The 16,312-nt window shown below is 33.8% G+C and overlaps 2 protein-coding genes across 3 annotated transcripts; both read left to right on the forward strand.

Annotated features, from left to right (window-relative positions):
• Positions 1-4,229: 4,229 nt before the first annotated feature.
• Positions 4,230-7,113, forward strand: LOC112527392 (BTB/POZ domain-containing protein At3g05675). Of its 2 annotated transcripts, none has more exons than XM_025138020.1 (2): positions 4,230-4,456; positions 5,674-7,113. In XM_025138020.1, the coding sequence occupies exon 2, from the start codon at positions 5,708-5,710 to the stop codon at positions 6,995-6,997; it is 1,290 nt and encodes a 429-aa protein (XP_024993788.1). In that variant the 5' UTR covers positions 4,230-4,456; positions 5,674-5,707; the 3' UTR covers positions 6,998-7,113. The 2 variants fall into 2 exon arrangements, with proteins under 2 accessions (XP_024993788.1, XP_024993789.1); XM_025138021.1 differs by lacking the exon at positions 4,230-4,456 and having other exon boundaries at positions 5,674-5,876; positions 6,038-7,113.
• Positions 7,114-8,633: 1,520 nt separating this feature from the next.
• On the forward strand, positions 8,634-14,955 carry LOC112528126 (ORM1-like protein 3). The gene is made up of 3 exons (XM_025139059.1): positions 8,634-9,011; positions 10,205-10,353; positions 14,573-14,955. Exons 1-3 carry the CDS (start codon positions 8,826-8,828, stop codon positions 14,709-14,711), a joined length of 474 nt encoding a protein of 157 aa, XP_024994827.1. The 5' UTR covers positions 8,634-8,825; the 3' UTR covers positions 14,712-14,955.
• The last annotated feature ends 1,357 nt before the right edge of the window (positions 14,956-16,312 follow it).

Below are 16,312 nucleotides of genomic sequence, written 5' to 3' on the forward strand. Positions count from 1 at the left end.
CCTTTTTATACATTCATATATAGATATATAATAATTATTGATACCGACAAAAATTGCATGTGCCCCACAAAAAAGTTTGTTATAAGAACTAAAGTAAACTACAATTTTAGTCCTTGTGGTTTACACAAATCTTCGAAAGTGGTCCTTAGACTTTAATGACTACAATTATCATTCTTATTGTTTACGTTTTGCCTTGAAAATGGTCCCTGATCACTAATTCCATTGGATTAGTCCATTAAGTAAGGGGCATTTTGGTCATTTTATCTCGTTTTTCCGTTTTTATTTTTCTTTAATCAAACTATAATTTTCTTTTGTCCTTCTCTTTTTCTTTACTCACACAGGCTGTATACCAAAACTGGAGAAGAAACCCCCTTCGATCTGCAAACCATTATGATCACACACACACACTAATCTAAACAAATGTGATTATATATACACACACGCACATGTATGCATTATAAACGCGTTTGATTATATATGTACACGTGTATCTATGTGTTTTGTTTATATGTATATATATTGTGTGTGTAATTGTATATAACAAAAATATAGAAAAACAATTACATTTTGGCCCTTAATTTCTCATTTGAGTAAAAACAAGAAAGAAAAGGAGAAAAAAAGATATAAGAACCAAAATACCCCTTACTTAACGGATTAATCTAACAAAGTTAGTGAATAGGGACCATTTTCTAAGCAAATTGTAAACCTTAAGGATGATAATTGTAGTTATTGAAATTTAAGGACCACTTTCGTAGATTTATATAAACCAGAGGGACCAAAATTATAGTTTACTCTAAGAACTATAATTGTAGACTTTTATATGAGTTATTAATTTGCTGACTTGAAAATGATATGATAATAAAAAAATAGGTTCTTATACCAATCTCAATTGGAGATTCTCTTATTTAAAATAAAGATTTTAGACAAATTTTTGTTACAACTGATCCTACAAAACTTATCCAAAATGAATAAAACAAGAGAGAGAGAGAGAGAGAGAGAATGCTAAATTCTTCAAATTTGGATAACTCTGTGTAGATTTTTTTTATGAGAACCTCACATCCTTTAAGTTCTTATATAATAATTTGCTTCTTACCTTAAGCTTGGTGAGAAGTAGCATTTTAGTGTCATTATTTATATTTTATTGATTTTATAATTATTTATTGACGTTAAAAAATACGAGGCCCATAAAAATTGTTCTTATAATAACTTGTATAGTGAACTTGTATTTAAGTTTTTAATTTGATAAGTTGGAAATGATATGACCAAAAAAATATAAAAAATAGGTTTTTATTAAAAACATCCATGAGTGTGTGTTTGATATCTAGACAAGACAGAACATGATAGACAATTATTCAGTGTTTGGTATATAGAATTTCGTCAACACAGAACAGATAAAATGACCAAATTACCTCTAATGTATTGTTTATATATTTTGATTAATTATATGTAATTTATTAATAAAATAAATATTTTAATAACAAAATATATCATTAGAAAGTTTTCGTCAAGACGATTAAAATGACACAGAAAGAAAACGTTTATGTAGTTTCCAAATTTTATTTTATACCTTTTCTATATTATTTTTTTATTATTAATATCTAATAAATTACATAAATTAATCAAAATATAGAAACCATATAAAAATATATTTTAAAAACAATAAAATGAAAGTTTAAAAAACATAAAATACAATAAATAAAATTAAAAGAATGAATAAAACGTAAAAAAGAGAGGCTTATTTGATGTTTTAGAAGATAATTAAATTATTTTAAAGTTATATTGATAAAACATAAGTAAGTCTGTTCCAACTTATTCCAAATAGTGGGATGGAACATGTATGTTCCACTTTTGTTCATGTCCATTCTACATAAAAATCATACAAAAAGCAAAACAATGATTCATATTTTGTTTTGGCATGTCCAGTGTATCAAACACACTCTAAAATGACATTAAGGTCAACATAATACATCCTATTTTTTATTAAACAATATTTATTAATGTTTTTCCACAACAAACTTTTATTTAATAAAAAGGCTTGAATTATTAGTCACATTAATTAAAATATCATTCAGTAAAATAAAAAGTAAAATCGTGGATCAAAAGTAGAATTAGAAAAATAAAACGTTGATTATAAAAAAGAAAGCTTTATCTCAAAGTTATTAAAAAAAATTGCATACTTTTCTCCATCAAGTTTACGATAACATATTATTTCGACAAAAAAGATGCAATCATTCGAATTAAACTTTGGTTTCATATACGTCAATACCGTTGTTTTCATGCAAATACAAATATTATTTTTCTCAAAACTAAACATAGAATGGGTTGGTCGGACATTTGAACAATTCAACTCAATGTTTGCAGTTTGAAAATTTTCAACTCAACTCAACCCAACAAAAGTACAACCCAAACCGTACGGGTTTGGATTGGGATGACGAATTGGTCGGGTTGAAACTACGGTACATCATTTTGAAATCTAGCTAAACAATTTTTTTTATTAATCTGGATATCCAACCCGCTATGCGAGCCGATTAATCCCAGGACGACCACCTGCTTTGCAGATAGTCCGGAGTCACCGTATTTGAACCTCCGTGGCCACAAGGAGATTTTTATTCCTCCTTGGATTTGAACCTGAGACCTCCTGGTACTTTTGACATTTGGAGCCAAGTTCAAACCAATCAGACACCACCCTTGTGGTTAATCTAGTTAAACGATCGTGTTTAAATGAATTAAAATCAAAAAGGGAACATACAAATAAAAACTAACAATTACATAAGAGATATTAAAAAATATATATTTGGATGAGCATTTCCATTAGGACCAACAATTATATTAAACTCGTGGTATCAAAAGGTATCGCGTTCATCGAGTTGCGTTGGGTTCAATTAGCCATAACTCAATTTCAATCAAATACCTACGGTTTGAAGATTTTACAACTTGATTATGTATCAAGTAGTAATCACATGTGATTTTACACTAGAATCAAAATCACATGTGATTCACATGACTTTGACCGTAACATGAGGCCGCAGGCCACGTCAACCGGACACCCTTGCATTGACAATTAGTGTAAAGATGATATATAATATAATATAATCACATATAACTTTACATGTGATTTGACCATTTTTATATTCTTTTATTTGTACTGTTCTCATTTAAATCTTTCCCGTATATAAAAATCTTATTTTAGGTCCAATTTATCAAAACTGAATTGCATATTATTTGGAACTGGGCTACTTAGGGCCCAATGAACTTCAAGATCTATAATCTATCTATCCACACATCCTTCAAAATGATTTGAAAAACCAACTTAATTCATTTCCATTAATTTGTTAATTATTAAGCCAACATTAAAGTATTAACCCAAATATTTAAACATTATGTTTATTAATGGAAACAAATGTTCATAATATTATATAGGTAAGATATGATTATTGCTTATGTTACAATATTTCTGAAAATAACAAAAGACCCCACATCACATGCAACTTGCCCCAACTTGAACTAAACTAAACCATCTTCATGCAACTTGGATGCCCAAATACATCATCAACTTACCCGTCCAACCTTTACCTTCTTTTTAGAAAATAAAGTAGTTCTTTAATCATCGTATTTTATTTATGGGTTCGTTTGATTTGATTTTTTTTTAAATAATTTTAGAACTTAACGTAATATCGTAATATTATAGGTATAACTCAATTGACAATAAGTCTTGAGTTTTTGGGATCCTTTTCAAACGTTATCGGTTCGAGTTCTGCAAGGCTGTTGGAGATTTTCTTGGTTGTTCTTCAAGGACCCTGGGCAACGTGATTGAAAACTGACCCATACGTTGACTCTGGGTTATAATATATAGGTGAAAATTGTGAGAGAATAAGGGTTAAGATGAAAAGTATGAGATGATATCTGGATTTTTGATCACCTTTAATCTCAACTCTATCCATGAATCGCGTTTGATACAAGATTGATTCGATGCATCTCATTCTAATGTGGATTCAAGACTGAAAGAACTTTTCTTACTTCAACTCTTATTCTCATGGGAACCTAAATGATGCAAATTGTCTTTTATATAAAAGTTGGGTGCTTTCCCAAAATTATATGCCTTTGATTATTGGTAACTCAAAGTTAAATGCTTGATTTTCCAATCGAAGACACTTGCATCAACCAATCATCGGTAAAAAAGCATGGGCAATTTTGTCAATTTAAAGTTTATCCTTTTGTAGTGTATTGTTGTCCTCCCATGGACACTTGGATATCTTCTCTGCAGAACAAGGCGTTAGCTCATCTCACGAAACCCTAATTTATATCCTTCTTGTTCTTATCCATTTGATCTTTCGACTTCAACCCATCTCGATTCACTCTCTTCTTTCCATATCCATTTCATCAAGTTACCTTCTTGCCTTAATGTTCGAACGATTTTCTCGGTCATCCATGTTTGGGGAATCAGTGATTTAACAAGGTAAATGTTTTATTCCTGTTTTTCCCAATTCGAATCGTGATTAATTTTGCATTTTATGGATATCTGAATCTTTGTTTCGTTGTGCATTCGTTAGCTTCGATGGCGAAGATCGATCTTTTGAATCTAGTATTTGTTCAACTGCTTGTGAATATTTTCCAAAACTAGGGCTTTTTTCTTTGATGTGATCAGCATATTTGTTCAATTCGTGTTTATTGTTTGGTGTTAGTTCTCTGTGATCACAATAGTTCTCCGATTGTTAATTGTTTACATCTCGTCGGCTGTGAGCGTTAATCATATAATTGTGTTGGCAAAGATGAATTGCTAAATATCATGAGCGTAGAATACTTGTTCCATCCCACAATTGAAGTACACTTTTTGTACAAAATCAAATATTGACTTTTGGGATGTGGTCAATGGTGGTGTATAGCTTATTAACTTCTATGAAGAACAACTAGTACTTTCCCATGAACAATAACAAACAGTTTGGCATAAAAAAAATGTTCTTGCTGTTCTTGATTGTTTACTCCTGAAGGAATCAGCAGAATGCAAAATGGCCATCTATGTTATTCGAATTATGTGGTTGAGCTGTGGTTTATCTTTGTGTTTGTGTGTGTGTGTGTATATATATGAGAGCGAGAGAGAGGGAGGTTTAGAGAAAACCCAAAAAAACTGAGGAACACCTTGGTAATCATTTATCTGGACGGTATGCACTTGTACATACATGTAATTGAAGTTGTTTTTTGGTTTTTATGTATGTGTGCATGTTATGACTTATGCACATGTGCATATGGACAAATTGTTTATAAATTACTTGTATGCACATGTGCATACCTTTTAGATGAACGATAGCCAAGGTGTTCCTCAATTTTTCACTTTTTTGCCATTTCCCTGAACCCGACCCTATATATATGTATGGGCATTGAGTCATGTTATTTATGATATTTCTTTATATGATCTTTGCTTTGATGTTGTAACTTCTACATCAATGTTTCAGAACTTTATGAATCTGTTATCTTCACTTGGATTTCTTTCCCCTTTTGTGTTATTGTGTATTCGTTGTTATATTAATGTATTATCAGAAAAAGTATATTTCGATTTTCGTAGTGAAAGAGACTGAGATTTCGACTTTAATATCAAATACGAATCCTTCAAGTTTCGTGGATGCAATTTGATTTTTGTCGAATATGATTTGATGTAATGATGTCTCCTTGTTGCAGAAAGCATGAAAGTGGTAGCATACCTATCTAACACATGGAAAGTCAGAGATCAGTGTCTTTTGGGCTTAACGACATAAAGACGAGTGATGTCACTGTTTGTCTGAGGAACAGCAAAGGAAGACCTGAACTGTTCTATTTGCATTCATCAATCCTCAAAGAAAAGAGCAAGTTCTTTGCGGATAAACTCTCTGATCCAAATTGTGGTACTTCTATTGATATCTATTGCTTAGATTTTAACTATGAACACCATGTTGACTTTTTGAGACGCCTCTATTATTCAAAAGAAGCTCTCTTGGAATCTTGGAACTCTGTCCACTCTGCTCTCGGTGTTCTTCAAGTAGCAACTGAGTTTAACTGTCAACAGATCATCGACAGCTGCATTCAGTACTTAGAAGCTGTTCCGTGGGAGGACACAGAAGAAGAACTAATCTTGAAAGTAGTCTCGAAACTGGGTCCAGAAGCAATGCCTATACTAGCCAGGGTTCAACCCGTGGACTTTAGTGGTACCAAAAATGTCTTCCTTTCCGCTATCCGTTTCGCCACGTCTATTGTTTCACCATCCCCTCCATTTGGGGACGAGTTGAAAACTTCGGCTCAAGAACAAGTCGAGTACATGTTGGGTGACGATGATGAAGAAATCCCTCTAGTCATAGCTGATGAAGAAGTGAAGTCAGAGTCAAAGAAGGGACTCGCAAACATTTGTTCATTGTTCGATAAGGAACTTTCTTGTTTACTTTCACAGGCGGACGAGGAGGCAACAGAGAAGAGAGTAATGCAGTCTTTATCAGATCTTGGATGGATTTGTAACATTCTTTCCAAAATGGACTTAATGAAAGAATTTGTGGACCAATGGATTGACTTTTCCAATCGGGTAATCGGGGTTATGGAAGACAAAGTTTTGAAAAGTAGCATGTGGGGTTTGAAGTTGAAGCTTGTAGAACTAACCGGGAAGGTTTTAGATGCAGTCGGATATGGAAATGTGATCATTCCAGCTGCACGTCGAGTGGAGCTAGTGAAAACATGGCTTCCTTATATCAGACAGATGAAACCCGTTCTTGATTCAATTGGAAACGAAGAAACTGGATATCCTTACAAGATGGATGAGGATTTGTGCCAGAATATCGAAGGGGCAATTGTGGCATTGTTATCGGCACTTCCTTCAAACGATCAAGCTGATATATTAGCAGATTGGATGAATGGGGAGCAAGTGAAGTATCCAGATTTGAGTGAAGCTTTTGAGATATGGTGTTATAGAACAAAATCAGCAAAAAGAAGATTGGTGGAAGGGTTGGATAGAGTTGGGAAAGCTACTGTGAGCTTGTGATCATATACTGGTTGTAAGTTTACCAAGTTAGAAAGGTTATTATTACTATATATAGAAAGAACCTTGATTTATTTCTTGGGTGGTTTGCAATTTTCAGTTGCTAATTTGAAGCCTAATCTTGAGTTCTTTGACCGTTTGTTCATCTTTGTGGGCTCATCAATGGTGGCCCTGAAGTTAAGTTGATGCCATATTTACTTTGAAAGATCAATTAGAGTTTGAATTCAGTTTGCTGTTATTCTAAAACACAATTCTGATAGATATTTCTAAATTATTAGATTTAGTTTGTTTTATGGAATACTAATTTTGTATCTGTGCAATGTAATGAGATGTAAAATTTTATTGTAAACGGAGAATTAAAAATGGCATACACATAAAAAAATCTCTGAAATTTATAAAGCAGTGTATCGTATTAATAGAGTTTAATTTTTATCATATATATATGAACGTGTTTATTAATTGATTCAATAGATTATAAAATTTGAGTTTTCAATTTTTTTATGTACTGTAAATTTGATTTTTATTAGATATGCATTAATAAGTTGTAAGCTTAATATCTTCTAGTTATTCAAACTTCTAAAACTAGCTTGAACCTCCCTTGAAATAAATTTGAGCAACAAACACTTGTTGAACTAAGGTATAGTGCCGTTGCAGAATGGTTTAGTGCAGAATGATTAAGGTGCCAACATGATTAAGAGGCTTTTTATGATATAATGTAAAATGAAATATAATTATTTGATAATTGTTTACAATGAAATTAGGGCGTTGAATGGTTAAAGGAGACCCATGATACAAAATCATTCAAAGAGTTTTAAAACCATTAAAAGGCAAAAAAAAAAAATTGTCAAACAAGATTTACCTCTTAACGATTCATAGGCTGTCTGTTAATGGAACTATTAAGAGGTAAACAAACAATCCCTAAGATGTAGTTGATGTTTGACTGTTTTTTTCCATTATGCTCTCTTTCTAGATTAAATGTGAAATTAGAAAGAAATTGAATAAGGAACAATTAAACAAAGATTGTCATGTTAATTCATTCACCTCCGGAGATCTGAATGTGATGACGAGAATGAACAACGTCTGTTTTGTCGATCACTGATGATTGGGGAGCAACAGATATTGAGAGCTCGAGCATGTCTTTTTTAACAAAAAGTATGGGTGGAAAAAATACGAGGTTTAGGGGTTAAATTGAGATGCTATTTGTTTGGTCTTCCAGTAAGTTTTGTTCGGATAAAGATGTCTGTGTGAATTAATTACTAATATGTGTGTAGGCTGAAAATGTTTTTGTCTGTGAAGGTTTTCTCATAGACGAAAGCATGAATGAAGCGTATTTTTTAATAAGAAATAGTAGGTTTTGGAAAAAAAAACTTGGATTTCTGTGTAAAACTATCACAAAAAGCTCATTGATGAAGTCGATATATAACTGACCAAATAGGTTGTCAGTCCCATTAAAATTATTAAGCTGCTAATAAACCGACTCCGGCTCTAATTAATTGAGGCTTATAGGCATGTAGGGGGTGCATACATACCATTAAGACCATTAAATAATTCGTCGTGAATTATTTTTCATACCATTTGTGTCTAATTTTTGACGGACAAGATTTAAATCTACCAAAGAATTTGTTACCTTTTATTTTATTTTTGAGTTGTCTCAGTTTGCTGATAATCATCGTCATCAAGGAGCAATAATCCATCATCACCATAGAGCAGACCAGACCATCGGCAACAACTACACGAATCATTCCAGCTTACACACGACGGAGCTAAGCTTCCACAGGAAACAACGATTCCACCACTCCTTCTATCAAAGCTTGACCGACTGCGCCGATACATGGCCAATTTGTATGTGCAAGCGGAGCCGCCGACGGATCTGAATAGGAATACGGAGTGGTTCACGTACCCCGGCGTCTGGACCACCTACATACTCATCCTCTTCTTCGCTTGGCTTGTAGTTCTCTCTGTTTTCGGTTGTTCTCCTGGCATGGCTTGGACCACCGTCAATCTCTCTCATGCTCTGGTATTTGTTCCTATTTCTTCTTTTTTACATCGGTGATTAGCTGATTACGATTGTGTGAGAGCCAATTTTTAAGATTTCTGTTTAGGTTGATGCATTCATGATGTTATGTTCAAGGATTTAGGGTTTAAAGCCTGAATTCTTTTGATTACAGATTGCTTGATGCCTTGATCTATTTTTTATCATTGGTCTTTTTGGTTATTATAGAATTGATGAGGACGTATAGATGAATTTAGGTGAGTAATAGACTTTACATTGTTCTTCTAATTGTTGCAGGTATGTTCTTGGGTTTTTTAGATCGTGTTTATTGGTGTTTCATATGATCTATAATTTCTACTTACTACTTAGGGTTTGGACTCTATCTCAAGATGTTGATGAGATAACATCTATGTCTTTGGCCTTTTTTTAGTCTCAACTACTACTGATATAATTTGTGAATCAAGGTGGCATTGTGTGCTATTATGGAAAATATACAGGTGCATCTTGTGAAGAAAGATACACGTCATATACCTACTAATATGCGCATTCCAGTTGGTCGATGCTTTGTCTTCTTTATGTAATCTTTATATGTATATGTATAATGATCGTCAACAAGTTGTATATGTATGCTTTTGTATGGAAATTGAATTTCCGAGTTGCGGACAAACAGAGTAAAAACAATTTGAAGCTAGGCAAAGGGGTTTAAAGTGGACATGAATGTGTCAACATTTACATGGTGTTGTTGATGTTGGTGTTGTTCCTTGGTTCTAACCACTTGATTTATTTGCCACAAATTTATTTAAACATGTGGCTGGAAGTAGCTACAATTCTAATGCCATTAGTAAGACATGCATGGATAAGTCAGATTGTTGTCAAGCATATTGTGCTTGTGGTGTTCTTGATTGAGGTTTCCACAAACTTTTTCTGCATCAAGCCTTCAATTATTTTTTCCACGCTACTTGCACCTAGGTGGTGGAATATATGATCTTGCCTGGGTTCAATTCCAGGCGTCCACAACAACTGTGGCCACTGAGTTTATTAGGGCTGATGTCTTACGGTCGCAGTTTTCTGGGAATAGTCTAGGCATAGCCCGGGACAATTAAACTTGTTCAGACAGTTTTAGTGTATGTCTAAGAAGTTTATAACTTGCATCTTGATTGCTTGTATATGCTTGTCAGTTGGCCTAAATTTGAAGTGCTAATTTGTGTTTTTATCAGTTGACATACCACTTCTTCCACTGGAAAAAGGGAACACCTTTTGCTGATGACCAGGGTATCTACAACAGGTTGACCTGGTGGGAGCAAATTGATAGTGGCAAGCAGCTCACTCGCAACAGGAAGTTTATTACTCTTGTCCCTGTGGTGCTGTAAGTTTTCGCTATTTACTTTAGTAATCATATAAGTTGGGCGTAGCTTATATTACTGGGATTTTCTGATGATGCAAATCATACTGGATATTATTACAATTAATACTTTGCTGAGCTCTATCTATGATTATATGTCATTTTTGGCTTGGAAATAAGTGATACGAAGAAATTGAATCAAACTGTTGACAGATAAGCAAACATTCTGAATATTCTTGATTGTTGTGGAGTTGATGCTGGACCATATAGGCATATATAGTAGGATAGTAAGGACTTGGAGAACAGAAAAAAATCTGATGCCTAACCTTTGACAGCATTGGTAAGAGCAAAGATTGCCAACCAATCAGAAAATACTCGGTCTATATTAATTGATGGGGGTTGTATCAACACTTTTAGTACAAGAAGGGACATCTCTAAATGTAGTATTTCTTGGAACTTTATCTTTTCCTAATTGACTACTAAGTGAAAATGAAGGAAATATAAACATTAATATCAACAAGCCTTTTATTAAATACTGGTTGGGTCTGGTAGACTAAAAATGGAACTCAGATGGAAATTATAAAGAAGCAACCCCCTAAGGTGTGGTCATACACTCCTATTGGTGGCCGCCTCCTTAGATATACCCCACTTATTCAAATCTCCCTTTTTGCTTAACCCATGTCAATTTTGAATGATACCTATCTCTCCTAATGACTTTCTCTGGGTAAAAGCATCTTCTAACTACTCATTCAGAGGTCTTGCTTGAGAATGGAGATGACCAATCATGTGAGGTGGTGTTATCCTAGTGTCTTCTCAAAAGGTGTCACCTAACCTCAAGTGTTGCATCTACTTCTGCAATCACATCTCTGGTAAACTTACAACATGTACATATCAGCTTGTCGGTGTCTACCCATATGACTTACCTTTCAGACTCGAAGGGAATTCCCGATCAATATTGCTCTCAAAGGTTGTTACCGTTTCATCCACCCCCACTCTTTATGCTATGATCAATATCCCAATCATCTCTCCATTCTAGTAACCTATAACAAAATGCATCATTCCAAAATAATCCTTGCATGTACGTGCTTACCTTATTTTCTATTTTCTTATCAGCATTACTAGGGTTACACTTGTGTGTCCTATTTTAGTCTGATTTAATAAAAGAACCTCTACATTGTACATTCTTCATGCTTCTACAAAGTTTTTTTTGTCTTAACCAATCAACATGATATTGTTGAGGAAAGTGTACTCCATGGGGGGTCATCATCTTATAGTCTTCCATGAGCTCATCAAATGATGAAGGGAATATATAAAATTAGGAAATTGATGAGAAGTGTAGTTCAGTCAGATTTTCTTCGTCTAAAGATCTATTGAAAGTAAAACCGTAAATATCCCCTATGTTTCCATACTAGATAATTTTGTTCAAATATCCTTTAGATATCAATGATAGTAGTTTCTTAAATTTCTGCTGACTTCCTTGTCACTGTCATTGTGGACTTCAGAAAGTTATTATTGATGCAGTCCATCATGTTTTTCCATGCTTAGTTTCTTTATCGTTTTTGTCCATCACTTAAAAGGTAAGTCCACGGTATGATGTCTTTAGTCTGTGTGTCTGGATCACATGTATATATTTTTTGTTTAAATTGTTGAAACTCAAAGTCATGATTGATGATCGCATAGAGTTAGCACACCCTCACAAGTATGGTTCGTGCTTCTCTATGTTTGAAGGTGAAATACCTACTCTTTTCTACTTTGTGTGCTGTTACACTAAGGTGCCCTCTCATAATATACCAAAAATACAATAGCCAATGAACACACTTCCCCTGAAGTTGTACAAAAGACTAGTCATATCTGCAGCATATTACATGGACTTTACTGTTTCTTTCTTCTGTAAATTAGACTATACTTCTTATGATGCTTTAGTTTAGAATTAATATGTTATCGGATTGTTACAACTTACATGAACCTCGAAAACTTACTGCTCTTGCATAAACCCCATGAAAAACCAGTTTAGAAGTTCGAGGGTCTGACTAATTTGATGAGCCATCTGTGGTTATATTTTGGTTTCCTCAGTTGCTAGGAAGAGAACTAGGACCTCTCTTCATATTCCATAGGAGCGCGGAGGTGTTTTGTTAACTTTTGGTACAAGCTAATATGCTATTGGTTTTAATATATATGTGTATGCTTCCTATTTCACATGTCTTTCTGATTAGAAAAATTCTAGCTATGATGTAATAATTCAAAAAAGATCTTGTTGGATTCATTAATTAATAAGTTGAAGTTTTACCAAAAATCTTCTTGTCCGGACATACCCATGGTTTTGAAGGGTTCAAATTGTAACAAAAAATGGATTTTGCATATATAGTGTTCCAACTATTGGACCCAGCATCCCACTGTGATCATTTTAGTTGTTCTGAAGTACGTCTGCTTATGCTTAGGAGTTTGCATAGACAGTATATTATATCCAGGCGTTGAATGTTGAATGTACGCACAATTACAAATAATTAAATATCATCGATAACACGCTTGTATGGGCCCCGCTTTGATCACATCTTCTGTGAAAGCTGTACTGCTGTTCAAATTCCTGCTGTTCAAATTCATATATTGGTGGTTTGCTCACTTTCTTGACCCCATTGCGCCAAATTTTTGGTTATAAATATTATGTTTAATTGACAAAGATTCCATGGTTATTCATGAATTTTGAAAAGATTGAGTTGTTCAGGCTGTATTTGATTTTCTATATATATGTATGATGGTCTATCTGTCAAAGTGATCTAGAACTTAGTGGATTATTCTCACCACTGCATTTCTATTCCAGTCATTCCCTTGGGTTATGTACTGGAAAAGCAAACCAAACGTACATAGTATACTTGACATAAAGGTGGGTATGGGAGGGGTAGGATGTATGTAGACCTTTTGTTAAAAACTTACAACCCGATTTGAGATGTGTGATCTCCAAAGAAGAGAGTGAAGAAGGAAGGCCAAGAACTTTCTGCATTAAAACCAAATGGTAACCGTACAAGCAAATGTAAAGACCCATGACATCAATTTAGGACCATGATCCTTTAATTACTCCTAATATTCTCCTAATATTCTCCTAACCAACCTACCATCCCTTGACACAACATCCTACGAACTGACACTTTAAGCATGCAACATAATGGACTCATGCCTAAATATGACATAAGGAAGTAAAAGAAATAAAAACAGCAGCTAAACATCCATGTTCGTATCACCTTTCCTCTACCCAATGGGTAGCAAGACTCTTTCTGTTATGACACCGGGCTTGTGAAAGCTTTGGGAAAAACATGAGAGAAACAGAAAGTTTGCTAAGATTTTTATAAGTTGTGAGGATTTTGAAAAGAAACTGGATAGCAAGTAGCAAGGGCTGCGCAAGCTGGCAACAAGCACAATAAACAATAAAGGCAGTGATGAGTAACGACACATGTGAGAAGAAAGGTTAAAACAGGCAAGAACAACAACACCAAACATCTTTAAACTAAAGTACCTGATATACTAGGCCAAGATCCACTCCCTCGGACCCTCCCAGCAGTAATGACATTGCTAACCTATCTATCGGCCCTCTAATTATCCCCTCATCTACAATAGCTACCTTATACCTGAAATCAAGAACCACCCTAGTCATGCATCTCGAAGAAGAACTAATATCAGAGGTCATGTACTTAAAAATGTCTAAGGCGGCCAAGTCCAGCCACAACTGCTCATTCCATGGCCTCCTCTTCTTGCACCTCCTCCTCATCCCGTTGACTGTTATGTTCTCCGCCCTCCTCACTGGTATTGGCATCTGTCTCCACCAAATGTGGCCAACTATCACAATCTTTCCCATCTTAGATAATCCATGATAGGCACAACTCCTAGCTCCGACCTAAAAACCCCGTTCGGTATCTTGTCCAACATGGTCCTGACCACAAGTCCACAGTCCACCTCAACATCCTCCCTTCTGTAACTTCCATCTTCCTCTCACGCACCTTCTTTATCTGCTAACACTCAGACTCGTACACGAAGTTGGTCTGATGGCCACCCTTCAGAATTTACCCTTCAGTTTTAAAACAAAGACAGTCCAACAATGAATGATCTTCTTATAAACTAATCGAGTTAATAACCACGTGCTATAAACATTGCACTGTTGCTTTTTAAGGAATCCTATTCATTTGATTAGCTTGCTGCTTTCTTTGGTGTTTGATATTAGTTTGATGGGTGTATGTGGTGATTATTTATACAGGTATTTAATAGCATCTCACACGACAGACTACCAGAACCCGATGCTGTTGTTAAACACACTTGCCGTTTTCGTGCTAGTCGTTGCCAAGTTTCCACACATGCACAAGGTCAGGATATTTGGAATCAATGCTGAAGAGTGAAGCTATCTATACACATGCATCTGTAATTTTAACATCTTGAAAGGGTGGGAACAGGATAAAATGGTATATTAATTTTTTTTTTTCTATATTTTTTTTTGTGTCAGATTCTTACTGGAGTTGGTAAATCACTGAGGTGACAAGTGTTTTAGAGTTTGTTCCCATTTCTTATTTCCATTTTTTATGTTTGGAAGGAGAAGTTGATGGTCACTTTTGGGTGCAAACTTAAACAGCTGTTTGACGAGTAGAATGACATGAATTCTAACTTTTGGTCACTTTTGTATGCCACTAGAGCGGAGTGGGGATCATGTTACCCATCCCCATCCCTGGTCCTGTCAAGGTGGTACACCGGGTTTTCTAATAGGACGAGTCTCATTCAATTGCCATACAAAACGAATGAGAAAAATAATAAACCAAAACATAAAACAAAAGTAAAAAAAGGCCACCTCTGTCGGCAAACGATGTTCCGAGATCGCAAAAGGAATTAACTTTAAATTCAATCAAACTAGACATATATTTCAACTACTGAAAGGGAAATGACTTGATAATATTTAGTAGAACTTGAATTTTCAAGTATCGTTAGTTAGATTGAAACATGGGTGACCAAAAATTATTGGTTGGTTTTAAAGTACATGTTTTTAATACCAATTATATGCTTGTACCAAACGTAGGTCTTGAATTAATAACATTTATAGTGAATGTTCTTGTAAGAATCTTATGATTCTATATTTTTTTGTTATATCAACGTCAACTCAACAAAACTCTACAAGAGTTTTTTTTAACAAAAATCCCATCTTGTTTTTTATTTATAATGACTTTATATCTATTTACTTATTATATATACGTACATATATATATATATATACATATATATATATACATGGTTGGGTTCACGTGAGACCCGTAAGACCAATTTATGTTCATTGATCAAATTTATGAATTAATGATCTAATGGTTGCAAAGTTGCAAGGTGACAATTTCGTAATTAGTGAGAAGTCTCGTGGCGTTTATAAATGTTCATATCTGACGATTGTAAATCTAATCCAAAGGTTGAGAATTGGTCTTACGGGTCTCACGCAAAACCATTGGTCTCACATGATCCCAAGTCTATATATACATATATACATATATATATATATATATATATATATATATATATATATTGTGAAGGTAAAAGAAGCTGAACAGCAAAAATATTGTTAAGGTGCTGAAGTTTCAAGTATAAAAATCGTGTTTTATGAAAAACAATATTGTCTCAAGTCTATATATATAAACTAAGTAGCAAATTCAAAATATAATTATTAATTTGCACTTTTCATATTTATTTTAATTTTTTAATTGATATATTACCATAACATATGTGAAAAATACTAAAAGAACCAAACATAATAAATTTTACATGGATATATAACTTAATAAAAAGTAAGTTAGTAGATATATTATCAGGTACATTTGGAACAGTTTCGATGTTTTTATATTATTCAAAGACGTGATGTTACATTTGTTACTCTAGTAAACTCTTTCTTATTGATTATAAATAAAATGATATATATATATATATTCAAATTTATATTTTATAAACAATAAAAATATTATTGAATAAA

Source organism: Cynara cardunculus (assembly GCF_001531365.2).
Source record: "Cynara cardunculus var. scolymus isolate 2C chromosome LG 15, CcrdV1, whole genome shotgun sequence".
Taxonomy (NCBI): Eukaryota; Viridiplantae; Streptophyta; class Magnoliopsida; order Asterales; family Asteraceae; genus Cynara; species Cynara cardunculus.